Here is a 21,249-nt window from a genome sequence, read left to right as displayed (position 1 = left end):
GTACAAATCATATATCACAGTGGTCCACAGGATGCTCAGAAAAAAAAATGACAGACCTTGTAGGAGATAAAGTTTGTATTCTTTTCTCAGTACTCACGAGAGTTTGTGTTCACACATCTGCACTCTCCCTTTTGGTATCCTGGAAAATTTTTGATAGACATACTGATCAGAATTCAGAACTCTGTAGAACAAGGTAAAACCCACCCTCCCACTAAGACTACACTTTCCCTTGATATAATTAACATAAATCCAAACTGAGATGAGCCAAGTACCCAGGATACAACAAGAAAACCCATCAGCACTCATATAATGGCCTTTTGAAAGAAACTGGTTTTTTGCACGTTATCTTTTGCACTGGGTCCTGGGGATATGGGATGAATGCAATAACCCTGGCTTCTGCAGGGTGAAAGCCTGAGGACTGAGACGGACAGGGTGCATGAGGTCATAGAACGGGACAGAAACAGAATGGATATGGAGGAGGAGCCCTGTACTCTCCTCCCTCCCTGGGGTCAGTGTGATACTGCCTGTGGAGGTGATGCCGGCGCTGGCATTTGAAAGGCCAACTAGGAAGGAAGCAGAGGAGAGTGGAAGGGTTTTCACAAAGGAGGAATCCTCGTGTATGCACCAAAAAGCAGAGGGTCTGGGGACAACTCAGGAGTAGAGCATGAAGTCAGAACAGAGAAATGTTAGCGATGAGGCTGGAAAGGCAGTCCTGGGCCATTTTCTGATGTGAATTCCTTAAAATATAGGGCGGGATCTATGCACAGCATAGATGGATTGAAATCCCCGGATGTATATTGAGTGCATTCAGAGAAATCATAGGGGATGCAGGTAGCCAGCCCTGTGAAGGTCCCCAGCATCTTCGTTTTCTTTAAAGGCATGTTAGCCGTGAGCTCTTGTCTGGCTACTTCTCCAGGATTGACTATCTGTTATACTCCCGGATGTCAGAATTCAACTTTTTTTTTTTTTTTTCTGTTTTCTTTAGAGAGTCCCTGGATAAGCTTTCCCAGAGAGGGCAGCTTCTCAGCGAAGAGGGCCACGGGGCTGGAAAAGAAGGACGCCTGTGCTCCCAGCTGCTCACCAACTACCAGAGCTTACTCAGAACGACCAAAGAGAAACTCCGGAACTGCCAGCTGGCCCTGCAGGAGCACGAAGCCCTGGAGGAAGCTGTGCAGAGTATGTGGTCCTGGGTGAAGGACATTCAAGACAGACTGGCCTGTGCGGAGAGCACCGTTGGAAACAAAGACACCTTGGAAAAGCGGCTGTTACAAATACAGGTAAGCGGAGAACAGCTGCCAGACACGGACAACTTCTAAAGACCAATTTGCTTAGATTCACAAATATCTGAGCTGGGTCCTAATTGTTCCGTGAGCCTCTCAGTGAAGATCATGTGGGCAAAACAGAGAAATTGGAGAAAGGAATACGGAGGGATCACGCTTCCCCTTCAATAGCTGCAAAATAATTTTTAATTTCATTTAGTAAGTATTCAGCAGATGTTATGGGATACTGATTCTACTCCAAGCACTATGCAAGTCATTGGGGAAATGGAGACAAAGATTGGTGCTTCCTTTCCAGTTCACAGTCTAGTGGGAGAGACTAACCTGTAAATAGTTACCTGCAATAGCCCATGGAGACAGGGGCCATGACCAAAGCAAACAAGTGTGTCCACCAACCCAGCCTGCAGTCAAATGAAAGGGACCTTGAAAGATGGGAGTTAGCCAGGCAGTGATGGGAGGGGTCTGTTAGGTTTCTGACAAGTGTGTCTTCATTTTTAAAATAATTTTTTACTTTGAAACTAACATTCAGTAAATGTACGCTTCTAGGTTAGTGGTCCAGAGTTTTCCAAGAATTTAAATTGGAGTTAATCCTTGACTCCAAGACTCCTGATATCTGATGTTTAAATAATTAAATATCTGGGGCGCCTGGGTGGCTCAGTGGGTTGAGCGTCCGACTTTGGATCAGGTCATGATCATGCGGTTCATGAGTTTGAGCCCCGCGTCGGGCTCTGTGCTGACAGCTCAGAGCCTGGAGCCTGCTTCCAATTTTGTGTTTCCCTCTCTCTCTCTGCCCCCTCCCCCCACTCGTGCTCTGTCTGTCTCTGTCTCAAAAATAAATAAACATGAAAAAAAATTAAAGCATCATTTTGCACTAGGGTCCAGGGTTTCTTGTTGTGTTTTTATTTTAAAGTAAGGTTTCTCATGGGAAACATAACTGTTTTTAAAAATATGAGAAGGTTCTAATATTCCTACTGACAGGAATTCACTGTTCCTTCATAGGACATTCTCCTGATGAAAGGGGAAGGAGAAGTTAAGTTGAATATGGCCATTGGCAAAGGGGAACAGGCCTTGAGAAGTAGCAACAAACAAGGTCAAAAGGTGATCCAGACTCAGCTACAGAACCTTAAAGATGTGTGGGCTGATATCATGAGCTCCTCCGTCCGTGCTCAGAGGTACAGAGCCTATTTTTAGTGTTTATTTTCCTAAATAAAACCTCGTGGCTTAGTAAATGATGGAACAATGCTGAGAGTATCCTGTGGTAGAGTTACCAAGCATATTATTTTAGCTAGTTATATGCATACTTCTCTTTGCCTAGATTATACTTTCTGTAATGACAAAGACAATTTTGTTTGTTTGCTTGTTTTGTGCGTGTGTGTGTGTGTGTGTGTGTGTGTAGTATTTACATCTCCCATAATATGTCTCATGGAATCTTGCACACAACGTGGGCTCAGTAAGATCCCTCCTTTCAATTCATCAAAGCAAGGGTGTATGGTCTTTAATAACTTTAATAATGTTTCCCTTTCTAGAGGAACATACAGGGAATTAATTTGTTAGCAACTGTTCAGCTTAAGTGTTTACCTTTTTCTTAATCAGAAGTAATGTCAAAAAAAAAAAAAAAAAAAAAGAAGAAGTAATGTCACCCACAATGGAGCTGTGGAAATGTGTGTAGGCTTTTAGATTGTCCCAGTGATGGGCACATCCCTGGTGTTTAGTGACTAAGGCCAGGAGAGCTTATGTCCTGCGGTGCGTGGGGACGTTCTCCCACACCCAAGGATCCTCCCACCTGGGATTCCATAGAGAAGACAGCAACGGACGAGGGGCAAGTAGAGAAGATACTGATTGTTACGCCTGGTGTTGTTGCAGTTAGATTTATGGGTGGAGAGTGCCACCTTCCTTTCTTTTCCACGTATCCGCAGATCATCTGGCTGGCTGGTGGGACCAATGACCTTCAGTCAGAATTCTACTAAATTACATTCCAGCAGACATATTCTGAAAGCTGTATATACTTTTAGGTCCATGGGGGAAGTGTGTGCTTAATAATAAATAAATGAATAGCGTAAGAAACATGAATAAAAGATTAAAGCTCATCACAAAACAAAACATAACACAACACAACATTGTAGTTATCCACTCCAATGCAAACGGTGAACCATGGTTATAACTACATTTTAGAGACTTTGTTTGTTTTGTTTTGTTTTCTTTAAATACAGAGCATAGGTGGTGACTCCCAAGGCCAGCAGGACTTTGAATCCCAGGAATAACTTATAATGGTCCACAAAGAAAGAAATCAGATCCCCTGGTTCTATTATTCTAGAATGAGGACTGCTGGAGCGTGAACCAAACCTCCCAGTGCTTGGCAATAGGCTGGCTCCATAAAAGGGAATATGAATGTGGGTGAATGTTTTTCGGATGTTGGAATAAAATGTTAAATACAAGAAGCAGATTCAATCCTTGATTCTGCTTTTTTTCAGTAAGAAATTAAATTTGACAACTGCATATTAAGCAGTAGCAGTGCTCCGATTATTGAGCTAAAATAACGAAAGGAAACAAAGTAGTTTTTGCTCTTTAAGTGCTCAGAGGATAGGGTGGGATGCATTCTAAAACGCTCCAACTCAGGTTGTGTTACTAAGACACTGTGGACTTGTAGGATAAGGCAGGGCCTGGGGATGCTTCTGGAGAGATGAGATTGATTTGGACTTTCTAGAAAATTCTTTAAGGAAAGGATAGCACTTCAAAGTACCTATGTTGAGGTTTCTATTGGTGCAAAAGGAGCAATTTGAGGGGATGCTGGAAGTACATTTACCGCAGATAGAACTCCAGGATCATAGGCTTATATGCAAGGGGTGCTTGCAGTGGTCACTAAGATGAGTTTAGAGTAGTCTGTAAAGCTAAATAACGGCATGAACAGATTTTTTAAATCTGTTTTTAAAAAATGCCAGTCTGGAGAGCCTTTTATTTGACAGTCTGGAGAGCTGTTTACTTGACTATTACTTATATGACTTATATGACTATGTTTCTTATAAATATATTAAGCCCTTTTGTCCTTTACACATTCAACTCAGGAGCACTAAGCACTGTCCATTTTTTAAATGGAAATCAATCTAATAATATTATGTACTTAGAATACCTTAAATTTTGAATTCTAGTCAAGAAATAGTTATCAACTGTTTTTTAATAAGGTAAACTGGGTTCAAGAAAATTAAGAATTGGTATATATTAAATAAAATGTAATTGGTGCCCCAGTACTGATGTTTTAACAACAAAATACATAATTTTGCTTACTTAGGTCCATTAGCATTCGGAAGACAAATCTAGATGCCTGTATGACCGTAACATCTTACTTCAAATTCAACATAGATCTCTTTTCATTTGAGGAAACTATTGTGGGTCAGAGAAGCAGTGTTTTCATCACAGAATAGCCTTCAGTAAAATAGCTTACATGGATGCAATGCCCTCCTACTAAGTTTTCAGTAGGCATGTCAAGATAACTTATTTTTGTGATGTGTGACATTAATTCTAGCACTTTGGAGTCTGTGATTAGCAAATGGAACGACTATCTAGAGTGGAAAAACCAGTTGGAGCAGTGGATGGAATTCGTAGATCAAAAAGTGGAGCATCCCCTACAACCACAGCCAGGTCTGAAGGAGAAGTTTTCCCTCCTGGACCACTTCCAGTCCATCGTGTCCGAGGCAGAAGATCATGCCGGAACCCTGCACCGTCTCGCCTCGAAATCCAGGGAGCTCTACCAGAAGACTGAGGATGAATCTTTCAAGGAAACAGCTCAAGAGGAACTGAAAACACAGTTTAATGATATAATCACTGTTTCCAAGGTTAGTATTTTACATTGGAGAAAAAACTTCAAGGGTTCAGGTAAAGAATATACTCCAGGTTGAGTTATAGGGGATCTGGCTGCCCTAAAACTATTTGTATATTTAGTGAACGGTTATTGCATAAAGATCATTACTCGCCTATGGATCCCTGTGAATCCTTCTCTTTCTGCAGTCTTGGGATTATTTTTATTCTTTGTTTTTCACCGTTGTCCACTTGGGATATTAGTCCATTTGTTTTCTTTGTTAAGATTGAGCCTCAAATGTCAGTATTTGCAGTTCTTTTTCTTTTGTTGGCCATTTGTATCTGTTGTATTAAATGCGAGTCTGTTTACCTCCTAGATTTCAGTCGTGTACAACGTATGTTGTGCATTTCTCATTGTAGTATAAACTGCCTTTTCCTATTCTTACTCTCCAGATATAGGCTCCTTTATGTAAAATCAGGCTTGTTTTCAGTTCTCTCTGATGCTTTACTTTCCCCCATGAATTTCTTTTGTGTATTTGTGACAATGTTAAAGAAAATTAAGGAAAGATTTTTTTTTCCTTTCTTCGTTTTCCTTTGGGGAATTCTCTTCGTATTATTAACACTACAATTTTTAACATATGTGTTAGTTTATCTTAATTTTTATTTTGCTAATGGTTTAGCTCTATGACTCTGAGTTGAAAAAGACCTAAATTTGAACTCTGCCTTTGACCCTCTTTTGGATGTGTGACTTTGGGCATGTTACTTAACCTCTGTGACCTTTGTTAAGTGCTCTTTCCTACAATATAGTGATAAGAGTATCTGTATGACAGGAATGTTGAGAGGACTAAATGAGCAGATACATTTAAAGTGCTGAGCAGAATACTGTCCACAGTAATTACACTGGAATAAGACTCTAATAACACACTAATAATATACTGTATTGTTGCCTAAATAATAGTTATAATAATTATTAAATGGGTTAGTAGCGAGGGATGTTAGTGAACGTTCATTCCTCATAGATTTTTGTTCTAACCTAAAGTAAATTTAAAGGAAAATAGTTGCTTCCTTAAAGTCTTTCAGTCTAACTAAGATTTGATGTTTTCATTCTAAGATATTAAACAGAAAGTTCAATAATAGGAATGAAATCATTAAGACACCTGTTCTTTTGTCTGACTCATATTCTCAAAAAATGCCCAGTGTTAAAGTATCGTTTTCTTTGTGCACTAGGAGAAAATGAGGAAAGTGGAAGAGATTGTGAAAGACCATCTGATGTATTTAGATGCAGTCCAGGAATTCACGGATTGGCTCCATTCAGCGAAGGAAGAACTTCACCGGTGGTCAGATATGTCGGGAGATTCATCAGCCACCCAGAAGAAATTGTCTAAAATTAAGGTCAGAAAGCGCACAGATATTATAACTTCATTGTTTCATTGGTTCTTGAGTATGCCATCCCTATGATGAAGGTTCTATGGGTGAGATTGTTAGTTAAAACGTGTCCTATTTTCTATTTGTTGATGTTTATTACCTTGCACCTCACAAATTATAAACAGAAGCAAAAAGGATAAAAGGAATTCAAGACACTTTACACTTGTGAGCAGAAATGGAACATTCTCTGTGTATACTCCCATGTGCAAATTTGCTCATGGGAGACTATGAAATATTAGCCAGCTTGGAGGGCTGATGGAACCAGATACTATTTTCTAGCACAGTGATGAAAAGGCTTATAACATAACTTAGTTAAATGAATTTGAATAATAACTTGGAAATGTCATCCTAGATGTTTTCATCTGCTTTTCTAGCCAACGGTACAACAACATAATGGAAGGCAGTGCTTTAAAGAACATTAAAATTCTCACCTAGTTTATTCCCTTACAAGGGAGCTGGACAAGTGTATTTCTAGTTATTTGAATATTTAATTGCAGTAATTGCCCCCCCCCATGGAAAAAATAGATTTTAATATAAAAATTAAGCAATGATAGGGGCAGCTGGGTGGCTCAGCAGCTGGTTGGTGAGCAGCAACCCTCAGTCAGTTGGGCAACCATCTTCAACTCAGGTCATGATCTCATGGTTCATGGGTTCGAGCCCCGCGTCAGGCTCTGTGCTGACCGCTCAGACCCTGGAGGCTGCTTCGGATTCTATGTCTGTCTCTCTCTGCCCCTCCCCCACTTGTGCTCTGTCTCTCTCTGACTCTCAAATATAAATGAACATTAATTTTTTTTTTTAATTAAGCAATGATGAAACCCTAAATGGTTTAGTCGTGGATGAGGAAATGTTGGGAATAAATAGTGTAATTATTGTAGGAATTTAAGATTCACATTGTGTTCTGATCCCTGAACATCAGAATATAAAAGTTCTATAAATAATAGTTGATGACAACAATAATAACTACATTTTGACAATTTATTTATTTATTTATTTATTCATTCATTTATTTTTAATGTGTATTTTTTATTTTTGAGAAAGAGAGAGAGAGAGAGAGAGAGCACAAGCAGGGGAGGAGCAGCAAAAGGGGGAGACACAGAACCTGAAGCAGGCTCCAGGCTCCGAGCTGTCAGCACAGAGCCTGATGTGGGGCTCAAACTCACAAACTGAGAGATCATGACCTGAGCCGAAGTCGGACGCTTAACAAACTGAGCCACCCAGGTGCCCTGAGAATTTATTTTTAAGTGCTTAGAAAGTATGATTTAAATCTTACAGTGACCATGTAGGTTTAAAAGGAGATAATCACACAAAGCACCTTTTGAAATTCTTATAATCTGTGTGATTCTTTAAAATGCTTCTTTGATACATTTCTCACTAATATTTTAATTTATTCATCCATCCATCCATTTGTCCACTTATTCAACCAAGGTCATACATTCCCTCAAGAAACCTGCCGTGTAGTAGGGAACAATGATGCATAAACTGATGTTTATAAAATAGTACATCAGACGTAATGGGAGTTCACTCTACTTCTAGCTTAGGCTCTGGAATCAGATGCCAAGGCTGCATTCTGTCTCTATTGATTTTCTAGCTGTGTTGGGCAAATCACTTGATGTCTGTCCTCAAGCGTCAACGTCTTAATGGTAAATTAATAACAATGGTACCTCGATCACCTAGTGGTTTTGAGGACTTAATTAGATCATGCACATAGACCATGCACATGGCATACACTCAATAAGAAAATTCAACAGATTTGGTCAATGAGGGCTTTAATTGGCTAGAGAATGAAAGTGGGGGAAAAGTCAAGAGTGATGGTCTAGACTTTATGCTCTTCCAAACATATGGGAAATGTAGGAGAAGGAGCTGGCAGGAAGAAATTGGAATTTGGGAAGGAGAAAGTGAAGCCTGGCAGAGGGTGACACTCTCAGGTCCAGGTCAGTCCAGACTGGAGGCTGATGTGTGGGTGGGCGGGGAAGGACCTTGGAGGAAATGAGCACCTCCTCTGACCTTCAGCGTCATCTCCTCCCACCCCCAAGAGTAACCGCCAAGAAGGGACAACCTCAGAGCCAAATATGTGTGTATAAGGGGTATATGTGCATATGATATTTTTAAATAGTTAAACCCAAGACAAGGAAATACATATACAAGTCATTTCAAAACACTTTAAAGTGATGACATTCTTGTTCAAAATCCGGATGGGTGGAATTAGTGGTTGCAGATATTGAAATGTCCCATTTTCTTGCCTAGGAAAACTGAGATAATGCATTAGAGAATGTTTTGGGAAAAACTGATTTTTGACTACTGGTACCGTTTTAACTCCAAATTTGAAATCACCCATAAAGGCAAATTATTAAGTATTTAAATCTAATAATTAGACATAGCTCTTTTTAAAAAGCTATATATATATTTTTTCCCCAAATCACTACTTACTGTATGCACTGATAAACAAGGAAGACTTTTAGAAACCTCCTGCCAAGAAAAGGGTGGGTATGTATATTAAATGCTAACTGTGTAAAGATTCATGTGATTGCCCTTTGGACTATGATATAACTAGATACTTTAAAATTATCTATACTAAAATTTGGCTCTTGTATATAAGTGTAAGAAGGTATATTTATTTTAAGCGAATCTAATGAAATATGAACTGAATTATATAGGTTTGTTTAGACAGTTTGTATTTAACATAAGCTATTAAGGATGCTTCATACTTAACACTGCTATTTTTCTACACTTATTAATTTGTAATTGACTTTCCTCTTGAAGTTTTTTCCCTAATAATCATCTTTTCCTTCGATTTAAGCCAGAACAGAAGTCATAATTTTGTATTAATACTAACAAAAACTTTAGCAACGGGTATATAAATGTATAAACAGCAGATGATGAGGGCGCCTGTGTGGCTCAGCCAGTTGAGTGTCTGGCTTTGGCTCAGGTCGTGATCTCACGGTTTGTGGGTTCAAGTCGCATGTCAGGCTTTGTGCTGACAACACGGAGCCAGCTTCAGATTCTCTGTCTCCTCTCTCTCTCTCACAAATAAATAAACACAAAAAATTAAAAAAAACCCCACCAGATGATGAATTAAGTGAGAGATTTTAAGACTCTATTCTCAGAAATGCCGCTATTTTACCTAATTTGTAACGCACATTTTAATTTTATCTTGTCCTTTAGAGTATTTGTGTACTTTCAGCCTAAAAGTTATACCTACGTTGTTCTGGTGAGTTTCTGAAAAGTAAAAATGATAGCAATAAATGAACCCAGTCTAAAAGTTACTTTGCACTCTTGGCTACGCATGTCTGTGAAATATTCGTTGTAGTTACTATGAAAATGTTTATTTAAGGTACCGCAGTATTTGACGTTGAGGAGGGCTCATTCTGTGGTTGTGTCGGCTTAGCGTTGAGTCCTGGTGGCACAGAACTGACCTAAGCCGCTATCTTACCAGAAGGGGATGGAAACGGGGGACAGACCGCGAGCGGAGCAGGGCTGCCGCTCTGTGCCAGTCCCTGCTCACTTGTCTGTCACCGTAAGGAGAAAGAGCACATTTACACATTTATTGGAGAAACACACCACAGGCGAAAGTTTATATCCCTTTGTGTCAAGACAATTTCACATATTCAGACAAGGCCTGATTTCAGGGGCCCTGTTCAGTCTGTTCCAGGATGCTGCGCATTCCCTGGCTTCTTTTGCCTGAAACCTCAGCGCTCACGAGGATAACTCTCTGCTCTCGCAACTTAGGGGTGGGCGGATGAATTGATTCCGGTCCCCGCTCTGTACATGCTTGTAAACTCGCGGCCCGAGTGACTCACAGCCTCCTCGGTTGCCACGGCGATGTTCCATTACAGGAGCTGATGGATTCCAGAGGGATCGGGGCAAGCCGCCTAAGCAGAGTGGAGTCGCTGGCTCCCGCAGTGAGACAGAACACAAGTGCCAGTGGGTGTGAGCTCGTGGATGCCGAGATGCAGGCCCTGCGTGCCGACTGGAAGCAGTGGGAAGACAGCGTCCTCCAGACGCAGACCAGCTTGGAGAACCTGGTTAGCCAGATGGCCCTTTCGGAGCAGGAGTTCTCCGGCCAGGTGGTTCAGCTGGAGCAGGCCCTGGAACAGTTCGGTGCCCTCCTGACAACCTGCGCTCAGCAGCTAGCTCTCCTGGAGAGCAAGAACACAGACAAGGAGATAGTGGAATGCTGGCGGAAAGGACAAGTAAGTTGGCTTCCTGTTTTCTCCTGGTGGTTGTGCTAACACTTTTGTTTGGTTCTCCTTGTGGCCAGAAAGAAATGCTAGCTAACTAAAAACATGCCACATTCAGACTTGGAGACGTATTTACCCAACTATCTTCAGAGATCTGATCGGTTTCCTTCTCTCAGAAGTCAGGCTGTTGTAAAACTACAGATATAGGAGAGAAGGAGTTGTTAGTTATTATAGGAAATGTTCACGGTCAGTGCAGACATTTTACTTTCATTCTTATGGTGTAAGAGTTTGTAATATTGTGTTCAGCCATTCAGCCTGAAAACTAGCCTGTGGGTAGAGGCATAAATAGACGGAGAGTCATAGCTGGTGTTCTGCCAGTGAATTATTTCCAACAATTAAACGATTGAAGCTATAGCTTAAAAGAAGCATTCGGTAATCTCCTGAAGCACAACTATTAGTTTGCACCCTGATTAGCTCTCCTCGGGGTGGTTTTGACAGCTGGGCTTGAATTAAGCCGTCAACATAACTCCTGTGTCATGCTCGCTGGGTTGTCTCCCAGGTCTTTTCTTTTGCTTTTGTAACTAATGGCAGCTCTTTCAGAACATGAATGTCACAAAGCCTAAAAGGGATAGTAAAGAAAGAGCAGAAGCTTGAAACCCTTTCTTTTACTCTTAAATGGTATCTCAAAAGACTGTTGATATTTGTACTTTTGTAATGCTCGGAACCATGGATATCCTTAAAAGGAAGTTTCAGTGAAGTTAACTTCTCTGTTTCTATTTATGTTATAATCATTTCAAAATAGCTTCAGCCGGTAAGAAAGTCATGTAGTATTTCCAACATTGTCTTGTTCTAAATCAAGTATTTCAGACAAATATAGCCCACTACAAAATAAAACTTTATTCTTATCTCTTTATGATATTTTATTTATAATGTTTCTAGCTTCTGGTTGCTTTTTTCCTGATGCCTGTGCTGTCCTTTAGATATAAGCACCAGAGTAGAGTATAGAAAGCAATTCTGTAAAACAGAGACAAGTTGGTAATAATAGTTCCAGGTAGTCAGTGTTATGCACTCTGTTATAAAAGAAATCAGTTATAATATTTTTATTCTCTTCTGTTTCTCTTCCTTCCCTACCATTAACAGGAGTGAAATTTTTAAAAAGAAAGTTTTGGTGGTACTTAAATTATATTACTCTTCTGAGCTGTCTTTTTTTACATTGATACTATTAGTGAAAATAAGTGAAGCCTGTAGAAAATCCACGTGATGATGCAAAAGTAAATGTGGGTTTTCAGTTTTACTAACAATTCAACGATGACAGCCCTCTGCTTACTGCTTCTAGGTTTGGTTCCACGGCTCATGCTTTTGATGACAATAGTACGTTACCTCTCCAGGCTCAGCTTTTCTCTTATTTTTATTACTAGTATAGGAAGAAATGGTAATTATGCAATGGGATAGAAGTGTTAGCTACTGCTAGGGGAGCAATCATTTTACAATATATAAATGTATCAAATCGGCACGTTGTACACCTTAAATTTGTGACAATGTTATATATGTTATATGTTAATTATATCTCAGTAGTGCTGGTAAAAAATGAAAAAGTAATTTTTAAATGGAGATAATACTTCTATTACAATGCATACATAGGAAAATGTTACAAAATAATGCATTAGTTAGGATTCTTAACAACATCGTTTTGCTCTTAGGGAGCAATCATAATAATCATAATAATCATAATAATTGTTGACAATCATAATAATAATCACAGACCTTCATAAGTATTTACTTTCTCTTTTGCAATTAAGTGATGATACCCAAGAAATATTTTAAAATATAAAAATGGATCATCATCTATAAATTATATACAATCATGTTGCAAAAAGCTTATTTGCTATTTGCGAATTTCATATTTCTTAATATCCATTGGGTTATTCGTGTTTGAAATTTAGCAAATTTCTTTTTTTTTTTTTAATTTTTTTTTCAACATTTTTTATTTTTTATTTTTTTGGGACAGAGAGAGACGAGCATGAACAGGGAGGGGCAGAGAGAGAGGGAGACACAGAATCAGAAACAGGCTCCAGGCTCCGAGCCATCAGCCCAGAGCCTGACGCGGGGCTCGAACTCACGGACCGCGAGATCGTGACCTGGCTGAAGTCGGACGCTTAACCGACTGCGCCACCCAGGCGCCCCTAAATTTAGCAAATTTCTTAACTTTCATAACTTCTAAGGAAAAAAATGCATTCCAGGACTTAATTGAAACAGAAATACATAACCTGATGTTTATATAATGAAGGACTCTACTAAGATGCTTTAATCTGTGATGAAGTTATGGGAATTTGTTCAGTATAAAATTTTGGCCAAAGCTTTTCACTTTTGATATCAACTACTTTATAAGTAACTGATTCGAATCCCTATTTTTCTTTCTTTTTCTTTTTTTTTTTTTTTACGTTTTTGGTATATAAGTTTCTATAGTTACTACTAAGTTCTCCCTTAAATAAGGGATACAATATGGTATAAAATAGTAGTTACTACTATAGCACTGGAGTTTCAGAGAGAAACTTTCTAGGTATCATGAATCTTGTAAATAAGAGTATGGTAGACTCCTCTGGCCCAGACGCTAAGATAAATAAATAATTTTAAAACCAAGAGAACGCCATCCCTCCTCTCAGAATCACAGTCTAAGTAGAAAGGCCAATGGGTTCAAGCCAATGGAATGCTCGATTGTGATGAGCTGACAAGGTGTTGTGTGTCATCAAGTGAGAAGTCCCTACCAATAGGTGGGAAGGAGGGCAGAGAGTCCTTAAAGTAGTTGTCATTTGAGCTGAGTCTTGAGGTTTGTTACAGGTGACATGGAGAAACAGTCCGAGGACCCAAAATTAGTGAGGGACAAGAAAACACAGGAGAGAAAACTGGAGAACAGGATTCAAATCGAGAGGACATTATGCCATGCCAGAAAGAAATGAAGGATGTGTAATGGAGACTGAGTCAGATACAGAGAGAAAGAAGTAACTGAAAGGGAGTTAAGACACATAGACTGGACTTGGTTGTCTCCAGTCTCCTGGCAGGGCCAAGATGTAACTTAGTTTTCTGATTTAGATCAGCGGGAGGAAGGCGGGGCCATTTACTAAGATGAGGAATGAAACACAGACTTGGGTTGCTGAGAGGTGTGGTTTTCTGACAAATCTAGGCCATGTCTCGATAAATATCTGAGAATACTGACAGTAACACCAACAGCTATCTGAGTAGTTACTCATCTTCTTGACACTCCTCCTTCCCCCTTAATGAATTATTTTTTTAAGTCTTTTCTTTTTATTTTATCTTTTTATGTTTCACTTATGTTTGAGAAAGAGAGAGAGAGAGACAGAGTGTGAGCAGGGGAGGAGCAGAGAGAGGGGGAGACACAGAATCCAAAGCAGGTTCCAGGCTCTGAGCTGTCAGCACAGAGCCTGATGCGGGGCTTGAACTCATTAACTGGGAGGTCATGACCTGAGACGAAGTCGGGCGCTCAACTGACTGAGCCACCCAGATGCCCCCAATTTTTTTTTTTTTTTTTTTTTTTTTTTACTGTGGCAATACCATTATTTATATGGTCCCATTTAAACATTTGGGCATCATTTACAGGTTAGGCATTCATCAGTGTGCCAGGAATTGTGCTAAGTGCCTGACACCTGTGATCTCATTTGCTCCTTGTGGCAAACCCATAAGAGCCCCTGTGTAACTCCAGGGATCATGGCCTTGATTTTAGAGATGTACTTGTCAAGTCTCAAGACTTTATTTTGGGTTAGAGAGTCACAGTACTGTGATTATTCAGGTGCCTCTCTCATCTGTTGAATTGTGAGCTCTTCAAGTGCAAGAATCATCTCTTCAGTCATTTTGGGGGTCCTAAAATCCAGAAAATTGATTGTCACATAGCAGGCATTTATTAAATATTTGATGACTGAATATGAAACGAATGAATTACTAGGTAGATCGGATAGGTGGGGTATAAGACATTTTTAATGTGAAAGTTAACTGTACATATTACATAAAATCAATTGTTACATATATTTTTTTAATCCAAAATAAGTATTTCTTTGCTTTGAAATGATTTCTCTTGGGACAACCTGAGTGGCTTGGGATGCTCTTCATTTCGGCTCAGGTCATGATCTCACAGTTCGTGAGACTGAGCCCCACATCGGGCTCCATGCTGTCAGCGTGGAGCCTGCTTGGGATTCTCTCTCTCCTTCTCTCTCTCTGCTCCTTCCCTGTTCACGTGCCCTCTCTCTTTCTCAAAATAAATAAACATTTTTAAGAAGAGAAATGATTTCTCTTTACCTTTAAACAATATACATGTCTCCAATGGCATAGTCAGACTGTTATGAAGCAATTGAGGTTTTTTCCTCTTTTCTTTTTCTTGTCCCACTTTGAATTATTTGACAACTTGATCATTTGATTACTTGGCAACATTTGATGCTGGAATGCCTATCCATGCCTAGAGAAGGATGGAAATAAGCCAAGTGCTCTTGCCTGGCACAAGGAATCTGGAAAATAGGATGTATTTCTTTACTGAATCTATTATGTTGATTCTTCCCTCATAATAATTTATAATATGACTTACGCATGTATAGTGTGAGGATGTGGAAACTACCCAATTTAAGTGCTTGCTTCTCTGTCTTGTTATTTTCTAATAGGAGATACTGGATGCCCTACAAAAAGCAGAGCCTAAAACAGAAGATCTTAAGTCTCAGTTGAATGAACTTTGTCGATTTTCCAGAGACCTGAGTACATACAGTGGAAAAGTTTCTGGCTTGATAAAAGAATATAATTGGTGAGCATGGACCTTATTGTAGTCAAAATATTTTTGTACAAAGAAGTAGTCGGAGTTTGTTTAAGGCATGATAAATTAATCATTAACTACATTACTAAATTTGACTGCATATTCTAAGAATTGCTGATTCTACCAAACTTTATTTTAATCCATTTTTATCATTTTTTTTCCTTTCTTTAAACATTTCAAATCGTGGTTTTAGTCTTTGTTTGCAAGCATCCAAGGGCTGTCAGACTAGAGAACAGATTTTACAGCAACGGTTTCAAAGAGCCTTCAAAGATTTCCAGCAGTGGCTGGTTAATGCAAAAATCACTACGGCCAAATGTTTTGATATACCTCAAAATATTAGTGAAGTTTCAACCAGTCTTCAGAAAATACAGGTAAGAGTGCCAAATATCAATGCTAATCACCGTGCTTAAGTGGATTAATAAGGTGCCTCTAGATCTTTTTATAAGCCCATTAAAAATTGTGTTCAGGAAACTCAAATTTCATATACATCCTTGCTTGAAACACTTCATTGTCTATGTAAAGAGAAACTAGTTTATTCACCCAAATGCATCCTATATTTACACATGAATAGAGATGTAGACGCTAGTAAAAGTTCTTTATATGTGGCAAGCATTGTTCCTGAGCATGCTAAGATTTTTCTCACTTAATTTTCACAGGAACCATATGAAGTACATGAGAGTATTATTCCCAGTGTATAGAGAGGGTACATTATTCCAGATGCGTAGAGGTCCTAGTAATTTAATGTATGCAATAAAAATGGTTTATTTCATCTCTGTGCTTTTATCGAGAAATAAGTAGAAAGTCAATGTATTTTAAAGCACAGAGCATTGCATTAGGCCTAATCTTAGCATTTTTCTTGGTAGGAATTTGTGTCAGAAAGTGAAAATGGACAGCACAAGCTAAACGTGATGGTGTCTAAAGGAGAACTTTTGAGTACTCTGTTGCCCAAAGAGAAAGCGGATGGAATCCAGGCCAAAGTTGCCACTGCAAAAGAAGATTGGAAAAAATTTCATTCAAATCTGCACCAGAAGGAATCTGCACTAGAGGTATAATAGGCGACCACATGGATGGCTTCTCTGTAGTTTGTCGTTGTAGTCATTGTCAGTTAAAACCACACCTTCATTATATCCAAATACAGTGCCAATGATTTTTGGTCATTCCTCTCTGAATATTAATAGATAACCAGATAACTGTAGGAAACAGCTCAGTTTTAGAAGTGGGAGCCTCACCAAGGAATTCAATAGCTCCTTGCCTGGTAAGGGCTGTTATAGGCTTGCACTGTCCCACCAGGAACTGTTGGTTTTTACTTTTAAACAATATCACTTAATCATTCATGTGAAATCCCTCAAGTTTGGAAGTTGTTCAAGGAGAATGAACAGAAATACCCATGTAAGACTACAAAAGGCTATGGATGGTAAGGTATATTATAACTAATGTGGATATCAAGCGGTAGGTTTTTAGGAGTTAAGTGTGCAAAGATCCAATGGTTATGCACTTTTCTTTTATTCAGAAACAACGTGAGTTGAATTTATTAGAATCATAACACAATTACTGCCACAATGCAATTGATTTTTTTTCTTGTGAGATCGCCTGTTTTGTATACCAACTCTTCTCTTAGAGGAAAATTCAGAGGCATGGAGAGTGATTTTTTCCCTTTAAACCAATACTTCCTGGCAGAAGAGAACCTTTATTTGATTTGATCATAATTAATGCAGGGTGGGAAAAAATAATAATAGAGAATATTGGGAAAGAGAAAAAGTGTGTTCCCTCAGTTATTCCCTAGCCCGACACTATTGTAATTCTTCTTTGTTTTTTTTAATATAGTTTTTTTTTAATGTTTATTTATTTTTGAGAGAGAGAGAGAAAGTGTGTGCATGCACACATGCATGGGCTGGGGAGAGGGGGAGGTGGGGGACAGAGGATCTGAAGGGAGCTCTACGATGACAGCAAGAGCTCAAACTCAGGACCATGATATCATGGCCTGAGCCGAAGTCAAACACTCAACCAACTGAGCCACCCAGGCGCCTCTATAATTCTTCTTTCTAATGGTGGCTATTCCTTCACGGCAGGTATCTTCCATTTTGTAGAGAGGGATAACCATTGTGCAGTGCCTAGAAATTTACTCATAACCTTACAGAGATCCTTAGTGCGATGTGGCCTGAGCTCTGAAGCGTCTATTGTTGAAGGTAGTATATCTAGCCTTGATTACATGATTGCCTAGTTCAAGAGCTGCTCAGCCAGGAGGAGATGAGTAGGTGAGGAATAAGTTCTTTTGGCTTCCTTATCTTCCTTCCCTTTTTTCTCCCTCCCTACCTTTCTACCTTCCTTTCTTCTTTACTTCCTTCCCTGTTTCCTTCATTTATATTAGGAATACAATAGAAACAATATATACCAGCCACTATTTTAGGAATACAAAAGGGCTAGTCTTTTCCCTCTGCTCAGGGAGTTTACTTTCTAGAGAGAGAAACAATATGTGAAGAGATGATTGCAATATAACATAGATACATTCAGGATATGGCCGTCACTCAAAGAAGGATGCAACTAACTCCACTTGGAGAAATCAAGAAACGTTACCAGAAAGGTGACATTTTAACTGAACCCTGAAGGCAAGACATTCTTTGAATTTGCCAAGGCTGATGTGCATTTCAGGTAGAAGGAACTGAATGTACAGGGCCAGCGTGTTGTGAGTGTCACCAGGGGAGGACTTTGGGAAGTTTGACATCCACATGGGGTTTTGTGAGGAACAACAAAGATAAGATTGGAGATGAGGATTAGGGCAAGATAGGAAGTGTCTTGTGTACTAAGCAATTTGATCTTGACTCTTAACCAGGGTTTTTATCTGAACCCCTGAAGAGCATTTATGTTCTCAGTTTTCCCAAGGATGTAACATAACCCGTACCATTTTAGATGCATAAGAAAATTACATAGTAATTACATAATTACATAGAATGGATTCTTACACTGGGGCTCAATTCTTTCTAAAAATCCTAGCTGAAAAGGTTGAGTGAGGAACCTGCTGGTCTTTAAGCTGGAAATAAACATGTCAACTCTGACCACAGTGTAGACAAGAGTGGGGAAGCTGGAAGACCAGGGAAAGCTTCTCATAATGGTCAAGATGAGAGAGCTGAGGGCCTGAGTTAAGGAAATGAGAACGGACAGAGAATTTATATTTAAGGTAAAACACAACAGGATTTGGTAGCGAATTCAATGAGGGAACATGGGGAAGAAGGGTAAGTTAAGTTTGAGTCTAATTTCTAGTTTGGAAAATGGTATGAATGGCGATGCTATTATCTGAGACATGAAAATGGTAGAAAAAGTAGTTCTGGAGGGGGTAGCAAAAATTAAGTTAAATAGGCCTGTGAAATATTCAGCAGGTAGTGCCAAGAAAGTAGCAGCAAATATGAATACCAAGTCCCAACAGAGAGGATGGAGCTGCGGTAGGAATGATAGTGACCATTTACCAGTGCAGGCACTATGGAAACACTTCCCGTGTATCAGTGCATTTAATCCTCATAACCGTTATCTGAAGTAGGAACTCACTTATTTCTGTTGTGTGGATGAGGAAATTATGGCAAAAGGTGATTAAATAATCTGCCAAGTTCTCACTGCGAGGAGGTGACGAGATTCAAACCCAGGCACTCTGACTTAAAGTGTTGCATAAATACAGTTCTATAAATAGGGGGTTTTAGGAGTTTGTAGGTGGTCATTGAAACCATAGAAGAAATAATGGAAAACACAGGCAGAAGGAACATTTATTTATTTATTTTTAAATGTTCATTTCCTTGTTTTTGGGAGAGAGAGTGAGCACAAGTGGGGGAGGGGCAGAGAGGGAGGGAGACACAGAACCTGAAACAGGGTCCAGGCTCTGAGCTGGCAGCACGGAGCCCGATGTGGGGCTCAGACTCACGAACTGTGAGATCGTGACCTGAACCGAAGTCGGACACCTAACCGACTGAGCCCCTCAGGCACCTGAAACCATATGCTATTTCTTATCCCATCATTGATCAAACTCGACAAAATATTTGTTAATATTTACTTATATTTCTACAAGGCCCTCCCTTCACAGAGCTTGTAAGCTGGTTGTGGAGACAAGGCATGCCTGCATGACAATCCATAAAGTACATATTGACTGGTATAAGCAACAAATGTGATAGAAGTTGAGAAGTGGGTATGAGCTCTGAGGTGGATTGGATAATGACGCAAAAACTCCTTTTTGAAAAATTTGAGACTAAAAAGCTCTAAAAAGATGTTCAACATTTATACAGATGCTAAGGTGAAAGATAGAATGTTCTATACATCAGGACCGGGGTAGGAGGGAAGAAGGACTAGGGGGCCAGACTGTTGGGCCTTGAATGCTAAGTGCTAAGTAAGACTTTGGACTTGCTATTCATTTTTTTTTTTTTTTTTTATCCCTAATGTGATCTAAAATCTGGTAGAATCTAAAGATCCAAATGAAGGACTTTGAAGTGAGCGCTGAGCCTGTCCAGGACTGGCTGAGTAAAACTGAGAAGTTGGTGCAAGAAAGCAGCAATCGCCTGTACGATCTGCCAGCAAAGAGGAGGGAACAGCAGAAGCTCCAGGTAATGAGACCATGTGCCCTTCCGGCCACGTCTTTACCCCTGTCCTCTGCACAACCTTGCATTCAGGCGCACCCTGGAATTAGGTCATGCTGTCTGGAGATGCAGCGTACCCTTTCCCTATTTCTGGCGGATTTTATGTTTTCTGGCTTTCCTCGGAGGTGTGATCTGTTTCCGTCCTGTAGTCTGTCCCGTGTGTAGCCTGGAAATTGTAAAGCTTTCAGGGCGCACCAATTGCACGCCATGTTTATTTCCACGTTCTTTGGGCCAAAGCTCCGTCTGCGGTGTGCTCTCCCCCAGCCTCTTAATAGTAACTTGCTTGTGCTTTTCAGTCTGTCCTTGAGGAAATAAACTGCTACGAGCCTCAGCTCAACAGGCTAAGAGAGAAAGCTCAGCAGCTGTGGGAAGGACAAGCTGCCAGCAAGAGCTTTATGCACAGAGTGTCGCAGCTGTCTTCTCAGTATCTAGCTCTAAGCAATCTAACAAAGGTAACGCCTGCCATGTGCTGTGTGTGCGTGTGGTACCGGGGCCACCCGTCTGTGCAGGGTGTCCGCTGGGTCAGGGATAAGGCGTGTGAGTGTCTTTCCCAGCCTCCCAATTCAAGTCACGCGTTCGTGCAGTAGATCTTCGTGTGATTGACGAGAGCTAGGGAGGCTTCAGAGATTGAAGAGATTTTCCAAGCTCTATTATTGCACAAGATCGTCTCCTCAACACTGAAATGGTATGTTTCCCAGGGCTTTTATCTTGAAGACTCAAAGTGGAAACGTAAGGCAAAATTCAGAGTTTGGGGCCTAAACAATCTTAGGTTAAATTGTTAGAAAAGCAGGAATTCAAAGCAGTTTAAATTTTAGTAGACTACATTATAAGGAGTTTGGATCATTTTTTTTTTTTTAATTCGTCTGAATTCTTTATGTTGTTAATGGTTCTCAAGGACGTGTTGGTGGAGAGTTTCATTTCGGATTCTAGAGCAGAGCTCAAAATTGGCAGTGATCCATATAACTGATTAAATACCTTTTCTAACAGTTTAATGTAAATGGGATACCACTATGACCTAATTTAGAACATTCAGCAGGTGTCATGCAGGCCCGTCTTGAACTTTGTGAGCTCAGGTCTGCCTTGAGCTTTATGTGGCTTTAACATTTGTTCCCTGTATTTTCTCTTTTGCATTTCAGATCTTAGAGTGTAGGGAA

General features: G+C 39.8%; 1 protein-coding gene across 21 annotated transcripts in view; it reads left to right on the top strand.

The window, feature by feature from the left end:
• SYNE1 (spectrin repeat containing nuclear envelope protein 1) overlaps positions 1 to 21,249 on the top strand; it is a 490,159-nt gene that overhangs the window by 232,124 nt on the left and 236,786 nt on the right. For 20 of the 21 annotated variants that reach the window (XM_058735689.1, XM_058735694.1, XM_058735678.1 and 17 more), the window contains 10 exons: positions 986 to 1,277; positions 2,277 to 2,449; positions 4,798 to 5,107; positions 6,297 to 6,461; positions 10,328 to 10,684; positions 15,337 to 15,473; positions 15,676 to 15,853; positions 16,346 to 16,528; positions 19,919 to 20,062; positions 20,392 to 20,547. In XM_058735689.1, the coding sequence (XP_058591672.1) occupies positions 986 to 1,277; positions 2,277 to 2,449; positions 4,798 to 5,107; positions 6,297 to 6,461; positions 10,328 to 10,684; positions 15,337 to 15,473; positions 15,676 to 15,853; positions 16,346 to 16,528; positions 19,919 to 20,062; positions 20,392 to 20,547 (2,095 nt within the window). The remainder of the gene's footprint in view (positions 1 to 985; positions 1,278 to 2,276; positions 2,450 to 4,797; positions 5,108 to 6,296; positions 6,462 to 10,327; positions 10,685 to 15,336; positions 15,474 to 15,675; positions 15,854 to 16,345; positions 16,529 to 19,918; positions 20,063 to 20,391; positions 20,548 to 21,249) is intronic. The other variant, XM_058735692.1, reaches the window with a different exon arrangement.

The sequence above is a fragment of the Neofelis nebulosa genome, chromosome 6 (assembly GCF_028018385.1).
Source record: "Neofelis nebulosa isolate mNeoNeb1 chromosome 6, mNeoNeb1.pri, whole genome shotgun sequence".
Taxonomy (NCBI): Eukaryota; Metazoa; Chordata; class Mammalia; order Carnivora; family Felidae; genus Neofelis; species Neofelis nebulosa.
This window is presented reverse-complemented; position numbering and strand designations above follow the sequence as displayed.